The following is a 26976-nucleotide window of genomic DNA, read 5'->3' as shown; positions in this document are numbered from 1 at the left end:
TTCTTAACAGGTCACCACAATAACAATGAGCATACCTAGTGCCAAAATCTTAGTTTTTGCAAAAGAATAAAACTGGATGACTTTTTAATACCATACACCATAAACTCAAAATGGATTAAAGTCCTAAATGTTCAGCCATCAAAAGGATGAATACCTACCATTTACATTGATGTAGATGGAACTGGAGAGTATTATGCTGAGTGAAATAAGTCAATCAGTAAAGACAATTATCATATGGTTTCACTCATATGTGGAATATAAGAAATAGTGAAAGGGACTATAAGGGAAGGGAGGAAACTGAGTGGAGAAAAATTAGGAAGACAAACCATGAGAGACTCCTAACTCTGGGAAACAAAGGGTTGCAGAAGGGGAGGTGGGTGGAGGAATAGGGTGATGAGATGAGCACTGGGTGTTATACTATAGGTTGGTAAGTTGAATTTAAATAAAATTTTAAAATAATAAAATAAAGCATTGTAAATTTTTTAAAAAACTGAATTCTAAAAAAAACAAAACAAAACTGAATTCTAGATAAACACACAAACAAAAGACCTAAATGTGAAAGCCGAAACCATAAAACTCTTAGAAGAAAACTTAGGCAGTAATTTCTTTTCATTGGCCATAGAAACATTTTTCTAGATATGTCTCCTGAGGCAAAGGAATCAAAAAAAAACTCAAAATCTTGGGACTATACCAAAATAAAAAGCTTCTGAACAGTTGAGAAACCCATCAATAAAACAGAAGAGCAACCTACTGAATGGGAGAAGATATTTGCAAGTGATATATCTAACAAGGGGTTAATATCCAAAATATATAAAGAACCTATACAAATTAACACCAACCCCTCCATATAATCCAATTAAAAATAGACAGCAGTCGTGAATAGATATTTTTCCAAAGAAAACAGAATTGGCCAACACACACAATAAAAGATGCTCAACATCACTCATCATCAGGAAAATGCAAATAAAAACCACAATGAGATATCGTCTCATAGCTGTTAGAATGGTTAAAATAAAAAATACAAGAAATAATAAATGTTGGAGAAGGTGTGGAGAAAAAGGAATCTTTGTGCACTGTTGGTGGGAACACAAATTGGTGCACCCACTGTGGAAACAGTAGGAGGTTCCTCAAAAAATTAAAAATGGAATTACCATATGATCCAGTAATTCCACTACTGGATATTTACCTAAAGAAAACAAAAACATTAATTTGAAAAGATATGTGCACCCTCATGTTTATTTATTATTTACAATAGCCAAGATATGGAAACAACCCAAATGTCCATTGATAGATTATTCACACACACACAAACACACACACACACACACACACACACACACACACACACTCACAGAGGAATATTAGCCATAAAAAAAGAATGAGATCTTGCCATTTCCTAGAGGATATAATGCTAAGTGAAATAAGTCAGATGGAGAAAGACAGATACCATATGATTTCACTCATTTGTGGAACCTAATAAAGAAAACAAATGAACAAACAAAAAAACAGACTCAAATACAGAGAATAAACTGATGATTGCCACAGGGGAGGTGGCTGGAGGCATGGGTGAAATAAATAAAGGAGATTAAGAATACATTTATTATGATAAGCACTGAGTAATGTATAGAACTGTTTAATCATTACCTTGTACATGTAAACTAATATAACACTGTATATTAATTATACTTCAATATAAAAAAATAAAAAGCAGGGAAAAATATATATTTCTTCATTCTGTCTAATTTCACTAGAATAAAAACGTGCACCCCTGGTACCAAGATCTTAGTGGTTTCTAAATATCATACACCCTGCTAAAAGAAACTAGAGCTCTGTGGAGAAATGGCTAATACTAGGTCTTAGAAGGAAAATTTCAGAAGTCTCTGAGATCTGATGCCAAAAATAAAGTAAGTGTTCAAACACTGATGGAGCCGTGTCAAAAAGAAACAAGAACAACTTGAAAAATATCCTATTTGTGAAATTTGGGACAATTTGAGAATGAAAAAGAATAATTATTAGAGCTAAAAAAGAATTTCAGCAAGATGTCAGGATACAAAATCAATATACAAAAATCAATTATATGTCTATACACTGGCAATGAACAATATGAAAATATTAAGAAAATAATTCTATTTATAATTGCATCAAAAGAACAAAATACCTAGGAATAAAAATTTTAACAATGTACAAGACATACAGCAAAAATCACAAAATATTGAGGTGTCTGGGTGGGTCAGTCAGTTGAGCATCTGACTCTTGATTTTGGCTCAGGTCATGTTCTCAGGGTCCTGGAATCCAGCCCTGGGTCAGGCTCCATGCTGGACATGGAGCCTGCTTGAGATTTTCTCTCTCTCCTTCTCCCTCTACCTCTCCACCCATTCACACTCTCTCTTTCTCAAATAAATAAATCTTTTTTTTTTAATTTTTTATTTATTTATGATAGTCACACAGAGAGAGAGAGAGGCAGAGACATAGGCAGAGGGAGAAACGGGCTCCATGCACCGGGAGCCCGACGTGGGATTCGATCCTGGGTCTCCAGGATCGCGCCCCGGGCCAAAGGCAGGCGCTAAACCGCTGCGCCACCCAGGGATCCCAAATAAATAAATCTTTAAAAATAAAATAAAATAGATATGGAAATGCAAGGGACCCAGAAAAGCCAAAACATTCTTGAAAGAGAACAAATTTGGAGGACTCATATTTTCTATTTCAAAATGTATGACAGGGATCCCTGGGTGGCGCAGCGGTTTGGCGCCTGCCTTTGGCCTGGGGCACGATCCTGGAGACCCAGGATCGAATCCCACGTCGGGCTCCCTGCATGGAGCCTGCTTCTCCCTCTGCCTGTGTCTCTGCCTCTCTGTCTCTCTCTGTGTAACTATCATGAATAAATAAATAAAATCTTTAAAAAAAAAAAAATGTATGACAAAGCTACAGTAATCAAGACTGTGTACTACTAGCATAAGAATAGATGTATAAAAAAAACAAAAGAATAGATGTATAGATCAGTGGGATAGAATTAAGAGTCCAGAAATAAAGCCATATATTTAGGGCCAGTTGATTTTCAACCAAGTTATGAAGACAATTCAATGGAGAAAGAATAATTAATCCAACAAAGAGTGCTAGGACATCTGTATATCATGCAAAAGAATTATTGGACCTCCTGTCTCACACCATATACAAAAATCAACTCAAGGTAAAGGCCTAAAATGTAAGAACTATAAAATTCCTATAAGATGATATAAATGTAAATCTTTGTGACTACGGATTATTTTTTTTTTAATTTTTATTTATTTATGATAGTCACACACAGAGAGAGAGAGGCAGAGACACAGGCAGAGGGAGAAGCAGGCTCCATGCACCGGGAGCCCGATGTGGGATTCGATCCCGGGTCTCCAGGATCGCGCCCTGGGCCAAAGGCAGGCGCCAAACCGCTGCACCACCCAGGGATCCCTGTGACTACGGATTAAATAATGGTTTCTTAAACATGACACCAAAAACATAAACAACAAAAGAAAAAGGTAAACTGGACTTCATAAAACAAACAATTTTGGGGGAAACCTGGGTATCTCAGTTGGTTAAGTGTCTGACTTCAGCTCAGGTCATGATCTCAGGGTCCTGGAATCAAACCCTGCATTGGGCTCCCCACTCAGCATGGACTCTGCTTTTCCCTAACTCTCTGCCTTTCCCCCTGCCCATGCTCTCTCTCTCAAATAAAATCTTAAAAAAAAAAAAGAAAGAAAAAGGGACACTATCACAAAAGTGAAAAACAACCCACATAATATGAGAAAATATTGCAAATCTTCATTTGAAGAGTCTATTATACAGTATATTTAAAGAACTCTTAAAACACAATAAAAAAACTAAACACAATAAAAAGATAACCCAGTTTTAAAATGGACAAAGTACTTAAATAGGTATTTCTCCAAAAAAGATTTGCAAATGGCCAATAATGAAATATGAGAAGATGTTTGACATCACTAGGAAAATATAAATCAAAATCACAATGGGATACCACATCATAACCACAAGGATGGCTAAAATCAAAAGGACACAATAGCAAGTGTTGACAAGGATGTGAAAAAACTGCAAGTCACATTCATTGTTGGTAAGAATGTAAAGTAGTGCAACCACTTTGGGAAATAGTTGGGCTGTTACTCAAGAAGTTAAATATAGGGTTTCCATATGACCCAGTAAGTTGACTCTTAGCTATACACTCGAGAATCAAGAACATATGTGCACACAAAAACTCATACACAAATGTTCTCAGCAGCATTATTCATAATAGCAAAAAGTGGGGAAAACCCAAGTGTTCATCAGTTGGTGAATGAACAAACAAAATGTTGTATATCCACACAATAGAATATTACCCAGCCACAAAAAGTAATGGAGTATTGATCCATGCTACAACATGGATGAACCTTGAAAACATTATGCTGAGTGAATAAGCCAATCACAAAAGGCCACTTTTATGATTCCATTGATATGAAATCCAGAATTGGCAAATCCAAGGATAGAAAATATATTAGTGGTTGCCAGAGGCTGGGAAATAGAAGTAAGAGATCAATGAACAGTCAATACTTTCACAAACTCAAGAAATCTCCCCTAATTTAGTATTCAGAAAAGGTTCCATCTACATAAAAATTAAAAGAATACTACCCTGGGTCCCCTTCACCCAGAATCAGCAACTATAAACATTTGTTTGCCACATTTGCTTGATAATTGAAAGTTAGCTTGGCTTGATATAAAATCCTTGTTCACACTTTCTTTCCTTGACAATGTGGCTCCATTGCTGTTTTGCTTTCTATCTGAACCACTTGGTCTTTTTGTCTGGAGGCTGAGAGGTGTTTTCCTAGATTTAGTAGAATGTCTTAAAGTTCACTGTTCTAAGTCAATTCTGACAGTTCCACAGTGTACCTTTTTAATATGTAAATTCAGAATTTCTTTCATTTATTCATCTTTTGGTAAGTTTTTATTAGATTATAGCTTTAAACATTGGTTTTGATTTATTGCTTTTTGTTTCTTAGATAATTCAATTATAGGTCTGTTAGATCTTCTTTGTCTTCTATAGCTATTATTTTCTTTCTGAGATTTTCACTTTTTCTTATTTTAATTCTCTTGGAAATTTCCAGTTCACATTCCTATGTCTTCTTGGTATGCTTTGTTGACTCTTTTCTTCTTTGTGCATGTTGTAGTTTAGTTCTAATTTGGGGGATCATTGTCTTTTCCTTCACTTTTCTGTGTTGACAATTGTTATTTCGTAAATTTTTGTTTTGTGCCACCTTTCTTCTGCATTTGTGAATATCTGATTTGTGTTTTTTCATACCTGTTATTCTCTGACCAGACTTGACTTCTATTAGAGAGGTGTGGTACAGTTTCTTCTGCCTCAAGGTTAGGTCTTGAGTATTTTCATTGACTGAAGAATTTTTATTTTAATTTCTTCCTTTTAACAGTAACTTTGTGTGGATGTTGTTTGCCTTTTCTTCTTCATTTTCACTTCTGGATTTTCTTGGATCAGGTATTTCTACAGCCGGGGTTGAAGGATTTAAGTGGCTTACTAGTTTCTTAGTTCAAGAGTGCCCTCTTCAGTTGGTACAATGAAATGCAATTTCTTTAATGAGGAGCATCTTTTCTTTTGGGGGTGGGGAAGGAGTATTAGGGAGAGTTGAGTATGTCAGCTTTCATGAAACTTATTTCTGTAGAATCCTTAATTTCCACCAAAATTTTTATTCTTCCCTGTTCATCACCAGACCTCTAAGAGATGCCTCTTCCTTTCAAGTTCCTTTATTGTCTCTCAGAAGCTGTGCCCTCTCAATTCTTTTCCCAAATATTTCCTGCCTACCTCTCCACTTCCACATGGGCTCCACAGCTGATGCTACTGATTTCAGATATGTATTTTCCCACTCAAATGGAATGGGAATTTGCAGTCTTCTATTTCCTGACTATGTAGTAGATATAACTAACTGTGTTGTGTGGTGAGTTAATTATGATTTTATTTGCTGTCCTTGGTCTCTGTGGTTTTTGTAAAGTGTATAGAAAGATTAAGGTTTAGACATCTGCCATTTATCTTCAAAGAATCTAACTATCTAACCTCAATTCATAAATGCCAACATTTACAAATTTTTAGGTGAGACTTTCATATGAGCATTAGATAACTGGGCTGGGTTTTTTGGCTTTATTTTTTTTAAACTTTTTTAAAAATTTTTATTTATTTATGATAGTCACACACACACAGAGAGAGAGAGAGAGAGGCAGAGACATAGGCAGAGGGAGAAGCAGGCTCCATGCACCGGGAGCCCGATGTGGGATTCGATCCCGGGTCTCCAGGATCGCGCCCTGGGCCAAAGGCAGGCGCCAAACTGCTGCGCCACCCAGGGATCCTGGGTTTTTTGGCTTTAAATAGAAATGCAGCAAAAGTTTTTATACAGATAACACATAGAAGATGGTTCTTTCAAGTCTCTAAGCAATTTTAGCCTGCGCCCCCTTCTCTCTGACCCTGTCACACTGATAAAAGTTTTCCATAATGTGGTGGGTGCATATGGTCAGATTCCAGAGTAGTTATGTCTGGTGGCCAACATGTCAAGAGTAGTCTGATATGGTAAGTATCAGGATGGTTTATCTAGAGAGGTCAGTGTATGTGGGACATTACTATGACAAGAGTGGCTGACCTGTCCTGATTTAGAGATGGACCATTCATTTTTCTATCACTGATTTTTCCTTGTCAAGAAACTTTTTTCTTTTCTCAGGGTACGTGGCTCTAAAATGGGGGCATGCAAAGTGTCAGCTCTTGATGGACTATGAGATCTAATCTTTCCATGGGAGGCTTCCAGGCTTGTTAAAGGACTTGGCCATAGGATTCTGGCTAGGAGAAAGGCTGGCCATTGGAGACTCAACACAGCTCAAGTCCTAGTCACCTCCAAGTAGCAGGGCTCTCCACCCTGACTCGTGGTATTTCTGCCCAAGGCCAAACGTGCCTTGGTTGCAGAGCCCTTAATTGTGGTTCCTCAGTGTCTTTGGGCAGTGAAAATCAGCATGAGGATGAACAGCTGAATAATCATAAGTGTGCACTTGGAACTGGAGTCTCCATTCCACCACTTACTGGGTGAGTGATCTTGAGCAAATAGCTTAATTTCTCTGAACCTAAAATTCATTACTTGTAGCTGATATACAACACTTGGCCTATTGGCTGACACCACAGAGCAATCCTTCAGTAAATTTTAGCTACCCCCCCCAAAAAAATTTTTAGCTACCTTCTATTACATATATACACACACAAACATACACATTCATAATACACATGCATAGTTTAAGGAAGTTTACTCAAGTATGGGTATGGTTTTCATTTAATTATTGGATGCTTATATATTTACAGGCTAAAAAGAGTAAGAAAAATCACATTCAGTGAAACCTTGGGATAAAAAAACTTCAGATTTATTTGAATAGATGGTGCCCTCTGACAAAGCAGAATTCTATAAAACTACACAATTTTTTTTTTGTTAATCAGAGGTAGAAAATCCTCCCTTCATACTCTCTTCCCTTTACATATCATACCTCCTTACTTCATAGACATCTATCCAGCCACTAAGATCCTCATTCCTAACCTCCTATGTGTCTTTCTCTAAATCAGAAGTCTCAAATTGACTTAATATGCTGTTTGGCCTGTGGAATGCTTTTTGAAAAAATTTAAATTGTAAACATTTAAAAGATTTCACATGAAAACATGGATTTCTGGCTTCTCTTAACAAACTGAATGATGGGGCAGCTTTGGGTCAGTATGCCCAACATAGTGACAATGGGCCAGAGCTGAGCAGCAGTGACTCCCCTTTGAAAAAAAGCAGTATACTGCAGATTCATGGCTTCTGTCACTCCCTACAAGCTTAAATTCACCCCCCATTTCATTGCTTTCCCAACCTCTCCCTTGGAGATATTTAACTCTTTTTTTACTCCTGTTATAATCCAGCCTTCTCTTTGTGTTGAGCTATACCACATCTTAGTTTAGACCTGTAATACAATTTTTTCATGTAAATGTGATGAGTCACTTTCTGGCATAGTCTACTGTCTACTGCAAACAAAGACCAGGTCAGTATTTAAAAAAAAAAAAGATGAGGTCTGTACATCTTCCTAATACCACCTTATTTCCCCAGGCCTGCCTGATACCTTTCTGGCCTTCACCTGGCATAGGTGCTAATACTTCTGCCCACACACCATTCCCTCAGCTTGGGTTCCCTCTTTCCTGCATCATTCAGCTCAAAGGTTAGTTCTTACTTGGTCTTATTGGCCAGCCAAGAAAGTCACTACCTCTGTATTGTCTCCATTGTAAGCCAGTGATTAATTCCAACAGTTATGTGTAGTTATCTATTTCCATCTCTTCCAGGAGACTAAGAAAGTGAAGGGTGAAAATTGGGTCTTACTCATCTTTGCATCCCCAGAGCCTAATAGTGCTTAATAAGAGAATCAAAGTTATAACTCAATGACATGATATACTAGTCTTAGGCCCATTTTGTATCAGTCAGCATGGACTAAATTATGCTGTTGTACCAAACTCCACCCAAATCCCAGTGGATGATAAAAACAAAGGTTCACTTTTCATGCACACTACTAATCCATCACAGAATAATCCTGCTCCACATCCATTTTAGAATCCCAGTTGAAAGAAGAGCCCCAAAAAAAAAAAAAAAAAAAAAAGAAAGAAGAGCCCCAGGACACTGACAGTCTCATTGGAGAGGGAAAGAGATTGATGACCATGCTCTGGCTCCTGACTTCCACTTAGAAAGTGGCACACTTTATTTCTGCTCAATTTCATTGGCTAAAGCAAATCAGTATGTCCAAGCATAAAGCCAATGGGGCAGAAATGTAAAACTCTCCTAAAGGGTGAATGGCTTTAACATTAATAAAGTCTACCGACATTGCCATCATATCCAGTTTACCTTTCCAGGGACATGGAGCCTGTGGAACATGTTTCTGTGGTTCCTATGTCAGCTGACTTTTGAACTCAGCTAATGGGAAGCCTCTGCAGGAAACTGGAGAAGGAGGTTAGAAGCCAGGGCATCCTCCGCACCCACAAATCATAGAGAGGCTTCTGCAAAGGCTGCATTTCCTCCATGGCTCTAGCTTCCACTAGCCAGGCCTGCTGACTTTTCTGCTTCTGCTGAAAAAGGTCCTGGACACTGTGACCTTGGACTCACACACTCTGATCCAGTCTCTTGATCTGCAAAACAGGGGGAGAATCTACTCACATCATTCAGTTGTTTCAAGAACAAAATTAAAGAATGTTTATGAAAATATGTAAAGAATAAAGTGCTAGACAAATAAGGTGCTTGAGTGTATACGAAGTGAGGTAACATGGTGTTGCAGAAAAGGAGACTGGGGATCACAATGCTTATGTGTTCAGGTCTTGCTCTGCTACCACTGTCACCTCTTGCAGGTGACAGTGTGTTGTTCTCTATTCTCCTCATCTGCAAATTGGAGATAGCACTGTTGATAATGAAGTGGCTGCAGAATGGCATAAATGAGAAGATGTATACTCTCGAGTGTAAAAATCTATACAAATGTTAAATTAATGCACTAGTTATAAGCAGAAAAAAAAACCTTTATTTCTATCAAATTAAAAAGTAGGAATCAATCTTCAAGCAAGATAACCAAAGTAGTCAATAACACAATTTAACAGTTAGGAGAGCATGTACAGATTAGAATACAAGTTTAGATACTTTTAAGCATGTACACCCAAATCAAAAGGGCTGACAACTTTCACACTGAGGAGAAGCAATGACTCATCATAAACACACAACTTCTGGGAAACTGGAGCTGACTTTTCACAGGACAGTAAACAGAAGTGACAAGCTGTCATTGGCTTAGAGAACAGATTTGAGCTTGATAGGGGTCACAGTGAAACACCATTGTAATGCAACAATTTCCCCCAGAGATCTGTTCATCTCAAAAATAGGAATATATAAAAATCAGTAGTACAAATTCTCATGAAACTAGAAAAGCCCTCTAAGCCCTAACACCTTGAAGCTTACATAAAGAGGTTTATTTCTTCCCTTTACTTCTCTAAATTAAATAGTTTTTATTTAGTACATTTCTGACGTTACAGCCAAAGCTTCAAAATGAACAGTTTTATGAGATGGAATTAGACACACATCAACCTCAGGGAGAATTTCAAGGTGCGCTGCTCCTTGGCAAAGTTTTCAACGGGAAACCTTTTTATTTCCAGAATGACACTGTTGCCTGGAATAGCTTAATTATTACCAGAAGGAATACATACCCATGTCATCCAAGGACTCTCATCCTTTTGGAGATGTTTACCATCTCTCCATCTCCCTCTCTCCCTACTTCTCCCTCCCTCCCGCCCCAGATGCACACACAAACACACTGATCAAATTGGGAGGATTCCCTGAAGCATACATACGGATGATGGCATTTATTTTGGCAAGACTTGTGCAATTTGTTAAAAGAGAGATAAGGTATGGCATTTATGAACAATTGTAATTATAGTATATCTCAACAGATGCAGGAAGCAGATTTATCTTCATAGTTGAAACACAGCTTCATGGTTTCCCGACATCTGGGTCTTGTAACATTTTTCATCTAGAAACCAGACTGAATCAGTTATTTGTGGAAAGGGATGATAACTTACGACCAGACCACACCTCCATTTTAGAAAAAGTCTCCGTTGCTAAGTTCTTCTTTTGAGACACTAAATAGACAAGGGAGTTACTAAAAATGCAGGGGAATTGAAAGGAATTCATACTAAGAACGTGACTTGGCCTTATGAATTAATTGCATTTCTGGAAAAACTGTGGGAAGAAAAAATACTGGAAGGTAAATATCAAAGTAAATGAAAGGTAATAAATGAAATTATCAGGTAGATAGGAATGTCTCCCAAGATCCTGTAACTCAGCAGAGTGCAGATGAGATGTATGCCCTCTGTTTATACAGTGTGCAACTACCACCGGGACCCACTGAGTGCTCATTTCTTACCTCAGCACCAGAGCACCAAAAGCAAAGATTCCAGGTACAAATAACACTGTTTTACCCATTAATTAGTATGGGGAGCTCCAAGGAGGAAAAGGTACAAAAAAAGCGCCTTTTTAAATTTCCTGATTAATCCCTATAGGTACATGAAAACACAAGTTTAAGTAAACAGGACGTCTTCAGTTTTTACACAAAGAGGCAGGATAACCAAAATATCTATCATGTAGGGTAATTGTTGAGGATTTAATTAGACAATGCATATAATATGCTTAGCATGAAGTACCAATCAATAGTAATTACCAAGACTCCCAGCAGGCTGATAAGCTGTTTAGCCAAAGTCAAATACTGAAATCAGTATACAGTGAACTGAATTTTATAAAAGTCCTATTTATGATTTTGCACAGGTACCCTTGTCCCTACAACTATCCTGTCTCAACATTTTAAGTGGTAGGAGAAGCCACAGCAGTACCTCTTTCCGAGAATCCTCCTCAACCGTGGCTCTTACCTTTTTCCTTCCCTACCAAAAAGAGCGGCACAGCCTGGGTAAAGCTGGAGCTCATGTGAGCTTGGTTGCTGGAAGGTGGCAAGGAGTGACCTTGGGGAAGGTAGGAAGCGTTTCCCCCAGTTACTGCCAGAATTGTGCACGACAAGCAGAGCCACCATATCGGATGGCAGGCAAAGGTGTGAATTTGGCATTCAGAATCATGTTGATGTGTAGTGTGATATAGGAAAGATGGTACAAAAATCAAGGATTACCCTATGTTAGTGGCTCAATGGCCTTCTGTTCACCAGTCAGCACTTCAGGAAGGGCCAGTCTTTTATCAGGGCCTTATTAGGGGGTAAGAGTGAGGTACTGATTTGTTCTGGTATCAGGGGAAAAAAGTGAGTAGCATGTGGAGATCTCCCAGCAGCCCAGGTCTACAGTGAACACTGTAGCTGGGGGTGGCTCAAGGATAAAGGTCCATTCAGGGGTATAACACCATGAACACCAAAAGGGTAGGTGAGGAACATGAACCTGACTCCTCCACAGATTTCACTTGGACACAAGCCTAGCCTACTTCAACAGCCATTCATTTTATAAGTGAGTAGTTATAAAAGATCAAGGCTCAGACCTTCCTCTAGCAGCTCCCTTTGCTTAAGCAAAGGGGGGAAAAAAGGAAAAGTCCTACGTAGAGCTATGTCACTTTTGCTCCTTTTGATGTGAGGCCGCTTGGAGCTACTAACAAAGTCAAGCAGGATCATCACCCTGGGTTGGCTGGGATAGGACACAGTAAACATCCAGGAGCAAAGTCAGGCTGCAGGTTAGGGAGCTGCAGGTTAGGGAAACCTGGGTGTGAGTCCTGGCTGTGCTGTTTACTGGCAGCAAGAGCCTGGGCAAGATGCTTCACATCTCTGACCCCTGCCTTCTTTGTTTATAAACATGGCATCATGCCTATCCCAAAGGGTGCTTGAAAGATTAAATGGGATGTTTGTAAAGGTCCTAGAACTGCTCCTATCACCCCCAAAGGCCTTCCATAAATGGTACTTATTTTATGTATGCCTTAGTGTTAAGAGGATATTAAACACAGCAATGTTTCCAAGTTCTAAGTACGTGGGAAGCCTGTTCAGATAGTGGAAAGCAAAATGAATTCAGAGCTGGCTAGAATATCAGAATACGGGGACAGGTTAGGAATCATAGGGACAAACTACTTCCTTTGCATAACTCTGAAGGAACTGTATGTGTGGCAGTAGAAGGAAAACGAAGGAAAAATGTTCCTTTTTGGGCAGCCCAGGTGGCTCAGAGGTTTAGTGCCGCCTTCGGCCCGGGGCCTGATCCTGGAGTCCCGGGATCGGGTCCCGCGTTGGGCTCTCTGCATGGAGCCTGCTTCTCCCTCTGCCTCTGCCTCTCTCTCTCTATTTGTGTCTTTCATGAATAGGTAAATTAAAAAAAAACTTAAAAAAAGATGTTCCTTTTGTTTTTGTCAAAATATTTTCAAGGGAATTTTAATTTTTCACAAAACTGGAGGAAAACCTAGAGAGCTTGTTGAAGAAAATCAGACACAGACTTTTTAGGCCAGTGTGCATGAAATAAGTTATCATCTTTCAAAGACCATGGGAAAGGTGTCTGTCTTTTTTATTGGTCTCACCAAGCACAGGACCCTCAATTGCTGGGCTGCCTCAGAAACAGCAAATGCCTCTGACACACTGAAGGACTCTAATGCTGACTGTAACAGTCTGTTTTGCTGGAGGAGAGGAGGCAAGGACAGAGGACTAGGGCATGGCATCAGGGACCAGCCATTTCCCATTTCCCGTACCTCTCTCACGAACTCCAAAGGGAGTCTGTTAAAGACCAAAGAACTAAGGGAAGCATTTGTGAAGATCTGTCTGCTTCTAGTAGGACACAAACTTTCCTTTCTTGAATTACCCATATAATAGCCTTAACGCTCTACTTTTCCTTGTTTGTGGAAATTGTCTCCATGGCAATACTAATCTGAATTGTGCAATTTTCCTCATTTCACACTTGTTTTCTCTATACCTGGTTCCCCAGGATATCTGAGCTGTACCTATCTGTCTGATTTTCACCCTGATCCCACCAACTGACATTCAAACATGGCTCTTCTGAAGCACTCGGAAGACTGTATCACGCACTGATGTTTCATGGACCTGAACTGGGCACTTCTATTGCATAAACCTAAAAAGTAACATGGTGATTCAGAGAATGAGGAGGAGACCAGTCTATGTTTCCACTAGGGAAGTCAAAGAACAGTCACATGAAGGAATAGAGGGAGAGGAACTGGCATGGGTGGGGCAGTTTTTGTAAGGAAGATGCAATCATTACTATACAGAACAGTTATGCCAGGGAATTAACTGGAGATTTGCTGGGACATCTTCAGAAAATAAATAACACATTGCAACACAATTGGCATGCTGAAATAGGTTTTGTTTTGTTTTGTTTTGCCTCTCCAGTATGAAAAGTTAGTCAGAAGTCGCTCCCAGGAATAGCAAAGGACCTTCCTTAGGGACAATCACAATGCACGGAGAAGGGTATTTATTTTTAAGGCAACAGGAATAAATTTCATTGTCCTTCCCAGAGGAGAGCAAGAATTACATTAGGTGGCCACCAAGTCTGGAAAGTAGGCAAATCTTTAATAAATGATTTATTGATATTACAATTACAAAGAATGACAAAATTGTATTATCTGTATTTCTAGACTTAATGGCCACCCCATAGAAAGCATCTTTGGAATAGAAAAAAAAGCTCTAAGAATTTGTTTTCCCATAATCATCAAGCTGTCATACTTAATCTGGACACAGCTAGTGCAACATTTTCCTCAACCCACAGGCTCCCTTCCCCTTACCAACTATTTATAATATGCTTGGGTCACTCACAGGAGAAAAACACTGTCAGCATCAATATTTAGCAGCATCTCAAAATACATTTTTTTTTGTCTTGAATAAAAAGCTAAACCATTCTTTTAGTGCAATAATTTCATATGGTGTTATTACATCTATACACAAGATATGATCCTTTAACATTTATGTCGGTAAGCATCTTTTTTTTTTTTTTTTTTTTTTTTTGAAGACTCCCAAAGGCTTGGAGGATTTTACTTTTTCACAATAAAAGCAAAGGGCAGTGTCACCCCATAAGAGTCAGCCCAGCAGCGTAAGTAGACCCTTTGCAGAACTCTGTTCCTGGTGCAGGAAGCGATCTGACGCCCTCCCCTCGCTCTCAGTTCTTAGAAAGGGATCTGAGAGGGATAAAAGCAGTAACTATCTGTATTGCTTCATAGCCTAGGAAGGGAGAAAACAGATGTAAAAAAAAAAAAAACAGTTTAATAAAAATAGTAGAAGCCAAATCCTTTCATTCCAGGATGTCTGCAAAGGAAAGACTCTATGGAGCATGGATGCAGAAAAGGTATCACTCCTAAGAGAAAAAAATAACTTGTGGACAGTCACTCAAGGCCAGAGCAGCAACCACAAAGAGCAACTGGCTTCCATCGCACAGTCATCAGGAGGGGCACCTACCAGAGAACTTGGGACAAGGCTGTGGCTACTGCCCTGGGCCTTTTCAGGCCTCCTGATGCTGTGGTTCAACAGCTTTTGGGGGACAGGGAAACCAGAGGCCGACAGTGTCACGTGTGAGAAGGCTACTATGGCAACAACATGACGATTGTAAATCAGCGAGAGTTTGGGTTAGACGCTGTTGGAAATTCAGACTGGACTTGCTTTCCTGTGAAGTGCTTGAGATGTGCAGAGGCATCTTAGACACATGTAGGTGACCCTTCTTGTGAAAGGCAGAGAGGAGCCTCTTCAGGAATGCATTCTACTCATTCATTTTCATTTCAGTCCACCAGTTAAACTAGAAAAGACGCTGAAAGCTATCCCCACTAGCTTCTAACTTGGACACGGCACCAATACTACACATACAACTGAATGAACGACATTTTCCTGGTTCTTTCATTGGGCGGGCTCAGTATGCTTCTTTGGACTGGATAGGGGTGATCTTGTTTGAGAAAAGTGTGTAAACATAGGGCCAGATTTTGTTAGTCTCCGTTCCAGAAAATTGGTGGAGCACTCCTCGGCTTCTGAAAAACAAAACCCAACACATGAAGGCATTTTAGTCTTCCTTATAACATGGTATTGGAACAGGTGAAGATCCTGGATATACAGCAAGCATGATCTCATGGTCTATCACACACACTGCCAAGTGCCAAAGCAGCCCCCTCAAATCTATCAACACCCGCACTGAGCGTTTTTACAGTTCCGGCATGCTTGCCATGACACCGCCCCTCTTCTCCTGTTTAAAACATATCCAAGAGTAACATTATATGAACAATCCCAAACTGCCTCAGTATGCACTTTCAAAAAACAAATCATTGACAAACTCTGGTACTGTAATACCCTTACCACTTAAAATAGATCACAAAACACAGAATGTATCATAACGACATGATCAAGAATTTCTGATCTAAAGACTTACTAAAGTATTTGGGAGTTAAAAGGTCAGCAGGGAAAAAAAGGTCAGCAGAGGCTGTAGACAGCTGTCCTGAATGCAGTCTGCACTGCACATGGGTTTTGCTCAGTTTGCAAGATGTTAAAAATGTTATTTGTTGCCAATATAAAAACTGTGTGTTTTTTTGTCTCCCCACATAGCCAGATTTCTGCTTCTCTTGAAAAACAGGGATCACTGGCCACTCTGGGCCTGAGTACCCTGTGGTAATAACTGGCTAGAACCATAGGAGCTGTACAGTTCAACTGTCATTCAATTGCCCAGATTAACATCCCCCACGGGGTCTGACACTCATTTCTAGTAACTGCCTGGCCCGTGCAGCCACTTGAATTTGTCATCTGTAGCTTATAGCTTTAGCCCTTTTTGTTGTTGTTGTTAAATTCCCTCTAGACAGGGACGCCTGGGTGGCTCAATGGTTGAGCATCTGCCTTTGGTTCAGGACATGATCCCCGAGTCCTGAGATCGAGTCCCACATCAGGCTCCCTGCAGGGAGCTTGCTTATCCCTCTGCCTTTGTCTCTGCCTCTCTCTGTCTCTCTTGAATAAATAAATAAAATCTTTTTTTTTTAATAAATAAAATCTTAAAAAAAAATTCCCACTAGGCATATCTAGGCAAAAGCACCCTTCTAATCTTCTATCCAAATGAGATATTTACATGTGGCAGTATCAAAATATAAACCATTATATTTCAGATCCTTGAAAAGAACGATGACAATAATCCTAGACAGAATTTTACAACCACACAAAGATGATCAGGTTTTGGTCCCTGTATTACAAGAATTTCAGCATAAAAGACCGGACTGTTTCTCTCAGATACAATCCCAGCATTTCACTGGACTCCCAGGGAGATACTGGGCCTTTCAGTTTTATCTAGCTTAAAGAAACACCACCCTACCTCAGCCTGGCGTCCTTCCCACTGTGCGCCACACGGTTCTAACAGACCGTCTGCCATGAAAATGTTGAAATACACTCACTTGTATAATTCAATGACTGGCTTTGCCACATCCTTGTACTGCCTTAGCCTGGCAGCCACTGCTTCAGGTTTATCATCCTCCTGCTGGACTAATGGCTCACCCGTGATGTCATCAATCCCCTACAAATACCAGAGACATCAGTTAATACAGCCAACACCTGGGTCATTCCAAAAAAAAAACTTTCCTGTGCAAAAAAATCCATGTATTCACCTTTGACCCTTACCACATGATGAATCAGGCCTGAGCGACAATGGTAACAGTGAAAGTAATTGAAAAAGAAATAGCACTCTTAACAGTAATGTTAACCTTTTGTGAGAGCTGACACGAAATCTTTATGAACTTCTCAGATCTTTCCAAACATGTTCCAGTGCTCTTGATAAATACTTTATTTCTTTATTTTTATTTTTTTTAAAGGATTTTATTTATTTATTCATGAAAGACACAGAGAGAGAGAAACAGAGACACAGGCAGAGGGAGAAGCAGGCTCCATGCAGGGAGCCCGATGTGGGACTTGATCCCGAGACTCCAGAATCACGTCCCACGTCAGGCTCCCTGCATGGAGCCTGCTTCTCCCTCTGCCTGTGTCTCTGCCTCTCTCTCTCTCTGCATCTCTCATAAATAAATAAATAAAATCTTTAAAAATGAATAAATTAATTAATTAATTTACAGTTTAAAGCTCCATGCTGCCTCTTCCAACAAAAAACAGCCTTTAGACAATGTCACTCTGGCCCTCTAAACATTCCTCAAACTGCCTTGTTTTCTAAAGTTTGAGTTATTAATATGGAAAATCGAATGTCTAGGGAGTGCCTCGGCTCAACTGGTTGAGCATCTGACTCTTGGTTTCACTCAGGTCATGATCTCAGATTTGAGATGGAGTCCTCCTCCCCCATCAGACTCTGACTCAATAGGGAGTCTGAGATTCTCTCACTCCCCCTCTGCCCCTCCCCACTCTTGCACACTTTCTTTCTCTAAAATAAATAAATACAATCTTTAAAAGAAAAAAAAAGAAAAATGTCTCAAAAATCAACTAGTTTCCTTTGGAGAACACAAATCTAGGAGAAGGCATCTCAGCCTTGCCTCTGCTAGCTTTCAAATTCTTCCCTGAGATTAAGCTTACTCAAGTTATTTTACTAGCTCACATAATGACGTACCTAAAGGTAGATTAAAATAGGCATGGATTATATACCTATGATAATCAGGAACAAACATTCTGAGAATAAAAAATTGCAATTTAGAAACCCTAATTTTTTATGTATTTTAACCTCTTCAGGAAACATACCTACTTATAAACAGCAACACAGACATATAGAGGATCTTGCTTCAATGTCCATGATTCTTACCCACCAGGGGAGACAGTCACAAGAAATAAATCTATCCAGAAGCAGGCTAGAGCAGAACCAAAAGGCTCAGGAAACTCAACTGGATAATCAGAAACCAGTTATAAATTTGAAACACACTAAAATTCCATTATAGCTCAGGGCCTTGGCACATAACTTGTACTTATGATTTATTGGTGAGCCCCATAATCATCACATGTGTTTTCCATGGTTGTTATCCTGACCCAACAGGTGAGATGGGGGTGGGAGAAGGCTGTACATCACCTATATTCTCTTCAATTTTATTTTACTTAGAGCTGCAAAGCTCAGAAGTCATTTCCAGGACCTCAGATCACTAGTAAATATAACTTTTTTTCTAGAAAAAGCAGAATGATGCTAGGGTGACAGCATCCCTCCTTCTGGGAGAGCTGGGCCACAGTGGCTGGTAGACAAACACTTTCACTGCGGTCTTTAGAGGCACCACTCTAATTGCAGGTGTTCTTTTAGGATACCCAGTCTTTGAAACAACTCAGTGTTAAAGGTTCTCAAACTTTACTAGAATCTTTGCTTCAGCAAGTCTAGGCAGAGCTAAAATGTGAAGCATCTGTGCTGGACTTGAGTGCATATTCAGAATCCTCTTTACCCCTCCATCTGTTTTCCCCCCATACTAATTTCTTGAGAGATAAAGGAGGAAGGGACCTAAAAAAGGAATTCCAGAAGTATTTATTAGATTTTAAAAAGAAGACTTCAAAAGGCAACTAGTGCTTTGCCCAAATGAACAAGACTCACTGGAACTTTACCATATCTATGGCACTCGGGAGCTGGAAAGGCATCCCAGCTCTTGAAGTTGGTTTTCTGTAGTAATTATTGACTGACTATAATCAGGTCTACCAATTCCATATACATTAATCCAATACAACGGAATTGTCACCCCTTCCACATTTGGATGATCGCAAGTAACAGTAACTAGAGGTAAGAATCACATTGAACTAATTCATGTCTTTACCAGAAAGAACAAGCTTTTTAAATGAATTTGTTCACTTAAAAAGCTTCTTTAAACATGTACCTTTACATAGGTTTATTTCATGTAAACACATGTCATTTTTGGAACTGTTTATTCTTCTAGTCCTCCCAGTCCCTTTACACCCTCACCGTCATCACTCCCATGATATCACCCACTATGACCCCAGGTCTTTATTCAGGCCTAGCCCTATTTATCCCTGCTCTTATGAAGCTGGAGAGCACATATCCACATACAAACAGATATGTGTAAAGAAGGAGGGTCACTGTTTTCCAAAAATGGAATCATTGTGCTATTTACTTTTTTTTTTTAAGATTCTATTTATTTATTCATGAGAGACACACAGAGAGAGAGAGAGAGAGGCAGAGAGAGAAGCAGGCTCCATGCAGGGAGCCCGACATGGGACTCAATCCCGGGTCTCCAGGATCACACCCTGGGCTGCAGGCGGCGCTAAACCGCTGCGCCACCGAGGCTGCCCAATATTTACTTTTCATATTCAGTAATACTTGGGAGGAAATAGTACTTCAGATTAAAGCGGAAAGCATGAAGCCATTCTTTTCACTGAGTACATGATATAGATATTCCATGATATAGATATTCTCTCGTTCATTTAGTCATCCCCTGTAAGTGAACATTCATTTCTGTTTTCAGATTTTGTTTTTTCTCTAAAATCATTACTGAAGTAAGCATCACTGTACAGGACCTTACCTGCTAATGCTTTCATTTCTACAACCTATACTCCCAGCAGTGGGTTGAATGAAATACATATTTTAAAATGTTAATGTACATTGCTAGATTGCTTTCTAAAAACACTACTGGGGACACCTGAGTGGCTCGGTTGGTTAAGCATCTGCCTTCAGCTTAGGTCATAATCCCGGGATCCTAGGAACACACCCTGAGTCCAGCTCCCTGCTCAGTGTGGAGCCTGCTTCTCCCTCTCCCTCCACCTGCTGCTCCCCACTGTTTGTGCTCTCTCTTTCTCTCTGTGTCAAATAAATAAAATCTTAAAAAAAAATAAAATAAATTAAAACACTATTAAAACATTATATGCCTAATAAAGATGAGAGTGCCATTTTCCAGATCCCCACCAGCAACAGATGTTATAAACCTTAATTTGTGTTTCTTGACCACTGGTGAATTAAAAAATTTCAAATACCTGTGGCCATGTAGATTTGCCCTCTTTTGAATAATCTATTCATATCCTTCCTATATTTTACAACTTGCCTCTTTCTTGTCAGTCTGTAAAAGTACTTGGTATATTCTTACATGTACGTGAGGTGGATTGAAGTCCAGGTTATATACCCTTCCACTAGGAGGGTGAATCCAACGTCGGCTGAGACGATCTTTGAGTGTTTCAAATGGAATGTTCAAAGTGATCACTAGATCCAGCTCACAGATTTTGTCCAGGGCTTCAGCCTGAACTAATGTCCTAGGAAAACCTAAATGCCAAAAACAAAACATAATCAAATGCAAGACATTTCCCAATTCCAATGAGTCAATGAAATATTTTCAGTTGATAGAATAATCAAATTTATACGTATACCACCCAGAAAGAAGTTTTTATCAGGAATTTCCAAATTTTTATTTGGAACCTCCAAAAATTTATTAGAAGAAAATAGGCTACTTTATAACCCAGCTTTGGCATTTGAGATACTCCAAGATTAAGGAGTTACACGACACAAGTAGAGAGTGCCCTAAATTAAAAAATCACCTAATTAGTCCTGACTTTGCTCTTAACTACTCATATAACTTTAGGCAGGTCATATCACCTCCACTTCCTCTCCTATGAAAGAAGCAAAGAACAAAATTATATTTGTGTTCTTTTATAGCTTTAACAGCGATTAGTATATTAATCTTATGCTACCCCCCAAATTATAGATATATATATATGTATAATTATATATCATATATATTTTAATTTTTATTTATTTATGATAGTCACAGAGAGAGAGAGAGAGAGAGAGAGAGGCAGAGACATAGGCAGAGGGAGAAGCAGGCTCCATGCACCGGGAGCCCGACGTGGGATTCGATCCCGGGTCTCCAGGATCGCGCCCTGGGCTAAAGGCAGGCGCCAAACCACTGCGCCACCCAGAGATCCCTATATCATATATTTTTTTATCTGTTCCCTACTGCTTGCAAAACTCAACTGTGGTCTGTAATCTAGCACAGTAACTACAGAAATAAGAAAAATGCATTTAGGAATTTTATAGCAATTTCACAGTAATTTTAAGCCTCCTGAATCTAAAATTTACACTTGAATTTATTTTAATTTTTCCAGTAATTCACTTACTGTATTTGATAAAAGGATTGCTGCACAGTGGATTAGAAGGAAAAAAAGAAACTCAGCTTTCACTACACATAGTTCATTCTAGGCTTCCCTTGGAGCTTATTTTCTAATTTCTCCCATAAGGGAAATTATCCAATGGTCCCCGCAATATCTAACTTGTGATGTTATTTATTATAGAAGGGATATAGAGTAAGTTACATCTCTTCCAAAAAGACACAAGAATGAAGAGAGCCAAACCTGGGGCATGTTCAAACTCTACTGTTATGACAGGGAAAGAAAAAGCAAGTTTCAACAGAGGTGAGGAAAAGCTTATCTTGCGGGCAGATCTCAGTTCACTGGCTATGATGTGCCTAACCCAAGGTACTCACATGTTCCCAATGGGCAAAAGGGTTACTCCAGCATTACAGGTAACACCAGAAGAAACTGCTTTCACATGCTCATATGCTGTCTTTTGTGACCCCATCATGCATTCGGACTGGCCTCAACATAGAAATAGGTATTTCTAATCTTGCAGCCCAGGTGCTGCTTCTTGTACCAACAGCCATCTACTTGTACTGTCTCCTTCCTCTCATAGTGGCTCTATGCCTAAGCATCCTCTTCACAAAAAAGGTGCCCACATGTTGGGAAATTATGTGGGAAATACGTTCATGTGTTTTTTTCTGAGGTGGGAACATGAGTGATTCCTTTCCACTCTTCTAGTTTCTAATATTTTTTAATTGAGCATATACTTTCAGAATAGAAAAAATACTGCCCTTAATAAAGAACTGCTGACTAATTAGACTTTTTTCAACTCCCACCATCATTTGTTAGATCAAGTTAGGACTACCTGACATTTAGGGAAGTGAAAGGTCAAACTTTATCTGCCTAAGATCAAGTACACTATGGCCACTTGGCCTTAGCACTGGAAGACAGCAATGCCTGGCACACAGTGGGCAAACACTGGCATGAAACACTAGCATAGTTGTCTTCTAGTCTTCCCTTTGGTGGCCATACTTATTTGTCCAGTTGCCTTATTTTAAGCTCCCAATTTAATTCTATGAAATTATAGTACTCTGTCAAGCCCTGTAAAAGTATGTCATTTTTTTTCTTTCCACTCTGGAATGGCTTGACTGTTTGCATACTAATTTATTAAGCAACTTCTTTATTAAGTACAAAAACAAACTTAATTTTAGAATTGGGGCTTCACAGCACCTAGGTATATCCTAAAGCTTTAAATTTGTGATAGCTGCCAGGTAGATAACAAAGGGATACTATCTGGGTCACCAAGGAGTGAGATTTGGCTCCAGGTGGGTCCTCAGGGCTCAATTCCATCTATGACAACAGAGGTTGTGCAGTGGGCAAGGAGTTTCAGAGGAGTCCAGATAAGAGTCCACATATCCTCTTTCCCACCAAATTCCTTATTGAATACTATACACAGCCTCAACCAGGTGCTTTTCGCCACCTCCACCTCCCTTCCCATAACTGCTCACTGTAAGCCAGGTCTGGGGATGCTGTGGGAAAGTTCAGTACCTGGGATCTATGCTAAGTCTATGAGTCAACTTTAGCCTAGCTTCCCCTACACTATGCACCACAGTCTGCTTTAGAAAATGAGTTTCCTGAAATGGGATTTAAGACACGCCTCACTCCCTTTGTTATCCTCTGGTACTGTACCTGGACATCCAACACTGAAATTCCAGTAAAGTGAAAAAGGCACTCTCTCACAGACGGCCAGGGCCCACCTTTTTCCCCATATAACGTGCTCTTCACGAAGGCTTCAAATTGACACCTGGAGCCTGCAGCCAAAACAGTCCCAATCTTGGAGATTAATCTCCATGCCACTCCCCCAAATCCCTTTTTAAGGAAAAACCATTTTCTAAAGCAGTGGCTTCCAAAGTGACCCTCACTGGAGTGCAGAATGAAAACAACCTCTGTTGCACTGTTGTTTTGTTCATTCTTTTTAAAATTTTATTCTGGCGGGTATATTTTATAAGGCATATATTAATAAAATCATATTATGATTAGGCACATAATTCACACAATCCATATACTGAAGAAGTAAAGTCAACATTTTTACTGATAAACGTGCACAAAGAACTTAAGGGTTCATTCCTCTAAAGACCCAAGTTCTCGGCCTCGGTCCCTGGCCTTGGGTTCTACATCACTAACCACTACTCTGACAAGAAAACATTGTTCTTTATCCTTTGGATAGAGGATGAAAGCTGAAGAATGCAGTAGGAAAGAAGAGGAAGCCCTGAACGAGAATATAACAGTTCCTCCAACGAATAAAAACTCAGATCTTATTGGCTACAGTTTCCTACTCTACTGGATAGAAGCCAGTCTGCTCAACAACCCTACAACAGTTTCTAAACTCTGGAGCCCTCTGGAGGAATGGGTGGAAAACAACTGTATATAATAAAAGTTGAACTCAGAAGGAACAGATTTCAAAAATGTTGGGTAGTGTCTACCTTTGGGGCTCTAACATTCAGACCTGCTAAAGACCAGAGAATAATTATGGTGGCTTAGAGGTCTTCTGTTAATACAGTGGCTCTCATCATATCCCCCTATCCTTGAAATAGGTTAAAGTAGAAAGAACCAGGGAAAACACAGAAACCTACAATTAAAGCTAAAATGGAAGAGTTATGTTTTAGGATGTTAATGCTGTTGGAATGCAACCATGTTAATGGTTAAGAAGTACCAACAAGAGAACTAAGTCATTCTACAACTTTAAGAGTTTTCCATCTAAAGGGGCACATCGACATTATCAGGGAAGACTTAAAATGGTAGGGCGGCGGGGGAGGACGGAGAGCTTATTACTGCCCAGATTCCATGCCATTCTTCCCAGAATGGAATACCTAGGAGCAGGGCTTAGGTGTTTTTTTAAAAAGTTATCCCGGTGACTCTGGCTGGTTAAGAACCACCAAACTTCCCAGTGACAGCAACAGTGAAAGTACAATACTAACTACATGTATCTATCCCATTTGGGGGAAGGTTTAACACCACTTCTAAGCAGGTTCAAACCACTTTGAAGAGTTTTCTTTACCTCAGTTTCATGGCAAGAGCACCAGGAAGTAAATTCCCAAACTGAAGCAAATCTTTCCAGATTCACTAAGCCCCTATCTCAAGTGACCTGTTTATGCCATTCCTGTCCGGGATCTTACCTCTAAGAAAGTGGTGTGGCAGGGGACAAGATACAGTAGAATAGTGAAAACAGTGGACAAGTCAGAGACCTGGGTGCCAGGCTGCTTTTTCAAAATTGAAGAGAAGCAGTGGTAAGCTGGAAAACTCAGAGCTCAGTGGAACATGTTAGTTATGGGCACAAGCTCTGGACCCAGACACCCCTGGATTTCAAGCCCAGCTCTACCCAGCCTTGACTGCAAGAACTTCCACTAGCTTTGTAATCTCTCTCTGGTCCTTAGTCTTCTCAGATATAAAACAAGGGTGTATTAATTTGCTAGGGCTGCCATTACAAAGTGCCACGGAACAGGTGGCTTAAACAACAAAAATTTATTTTCTCATAGTCCTCCTGGAGGCTACGAGTCTCAGATCAAGGTGTCGGGAAGGTTGGTCTCTTCTAAGGCCTCTCTCTTTGGCTTGCACAGATGGCTGCCTTCTCCCTGTGTCTTCCAAAGGGCTTTTCCTCTGTTGAAGTCTGCATCCAAATCCTCTACTTATAAAGACACTACAGTACTCTACAGTACTCATATTACATTAAGGCACACCTCAAGAACTCATTTAACTGAATTACCTCTTTAATGACCTCATCACCAAAGAAGAGTCAAATTACAAGGTACTAGGGGTCAGGATTTGAACAGATGAATTAAGAGAGGCACAACTCAGCCCATAACAAAAGGTAATGCCTACTGCATGGGGCTGTTGGGGAATAAAAGAGACAATCTTTGTAAAATGTGTAAGATGTAAAGTGTTAGGCCCATAGTGAGCACTCAATAAATGGCTGCTGTTGCTCTTGCAGAGCTCTCCTTTTTTTTTTTTTAAGATTTTATTTATTTACTCACGAGAGACAGAGAGAGAGAGAGAGAGAGAGACACAGAGAGAGAGAGAGAAAGAGAGAGGGGCAGAGACACAGGCAGAGGAAGAAGCAGGCTCCATGCCAGGATCACACCCTGGACGGAAGTCGGCACTAAACAGCTGAGCCACCCCAGGCTGCCCATTGTAGAGCTCTCCTGTGAGTCCTGCTGGTTCCCCAATTCAGGCAGAAGGCAGAATGAAAGAGGTCTTCATCCCCCAACTTGCCTTGATTTAATGCCTTTCCTGAGATTTGCTCATCTGGGGAGTCCCAGGTGTTTTGTGCTCTCTACCACAACTACAGGTCAGCCCCTGCAGTCATTAGCCACACAGTCTGCACATTCTAGGTCCCACACACTCAAAAGGGAGTACAACCTGGGCAAGCTCTGGATTGGGCTCAGCATGGCTGCTTCTGCCTCAAGCTTCCCACTCTGCTATTTGCCCCTGTCATCACCTACCTCGTGTTTAACAGTAAAACACCCTAAGTCTACTTTCCTCGACCCCGTTCAATACCTTATGATGATGAGCTTTAATCTGAGTTAAAGTTAAACAGGCTGGTAAAATTCAGCACAGAGGCTCAACCTTACGCTGCTGACAGCAGCAGGACGTCAGTTCCGAGGGCCTAATCCGTGCACAGTTGCATTAACTGGAACACAGAATCCACGTCAAGAAAGGTGACATTCATGCAGTCTTCCCCAGGAAGCCTCGTTTTGGGAAACATTCACAGATGAGGTAACTGTGTTTGCGGAGAACCTGGACTCGATGGCTTCTAAGTCCACGTCCCCACAGTAGTTCAGCAAACATACCTATGCGTTGTGGTCTACTGTTTACAAAGCATTCGCAGAAATTTAGTTCTTATTCTTCACACCCACCCTGGGAGGAGGTGGGCAGAGCAGGAACAAGGAGCCTGGGTTTAACAGATGAGTAAGCTGGAACTCAGTGAGGGTGAGCAGCAGAACAGGATTTAGGGTCAGGTCTCTGGTCTTGCAAGTGCTCTCTCTAGTCTACTATGCTGCTGTTCCGCGGGTATAAAAAAATAATTATTAAAAGAATCCTAAATGTCACTCCATCTAACTTGCTTCTACCCAAAAGAGCGGAGCATCCTGGTAGCACCCTCACCAGCACAGTTAGTATTTGCTGAGCATCCCTGACATGTCAGATCGATTTAATTCGAAGAAAAGCCAAAAGTATGCAGGGACCTAGAGGGCCTACTCTTGCTCCTGTCACCTCTCTCACCTCACGTCTCTGCCCATCATCGCTGTGCCGGCCACACTGACATCCTATCCTGGTCATTCTCAAACCGGCAGCCTGTTATCGCCTTGAACACTTAGTTTATGTTCCCTCAGCTTGACACACTCTTGCTTTAGGTACCTATGTGTGCCCTCAGCTCCCCCAAGGCTTGGCTTAATACGTGCCTTGCCG

The 26976-nt window shown here is 40.2% G+C and overlaps 1 protein-coding gene across 2 annotated transcripts in view; it reads right to left on the bottom strand.

Annotated features, from left to right (window-relative positions):
- Positions 1–9559: 9559 nt before the first annotated feature.
- Positions 9560–26976, bottom strand: part of AK4 (adenylate kinase 4) — a 69560-nt gene continuing 52143 nt past the window's right edge. The window contains exons 3-5 of one of the 2 annotated variants that reach the window (XR_012028212.1): positions 20532–20704; positions 16850–17047; positions 9560–15530 (exon numbers count right to left, since the gene is read on the bottom strand). Coding sequence is in view for 1 of the 2 variants with exons in the window: in XM_072820633.1 (XP_072676734.1) it covers positions 15416–15530; positions 16929–17047; positions 20532–20704 (407 nt within the window). In the remaining variant the exon portion in view is untranslated. The remainder of the gene's footprint in view (positions 15531–16849; positions 17048–20531; positions 20705–26976) is intronic. The other variant, XM_072820633.1, reaches the window with a different exon arrangement.

The sequence above is a fragment of the Canis lupus genome, chromosome 3 (assembly GCF_048164855.1).
Source record: "Canis lupus baileyi chromosome 3, mCanLup2.hap1, whole genome shotgun sequence".
In the NCBI taxonomy this organism is placed as follows: Eukaryota; Metazoa; Chordata; class Mammalia; order Carnivora; family Canidae; genus Canis; species Canis lupus.
This window is presented reverse-complemented; position numbering and strand designations above follow the sequence as displayed.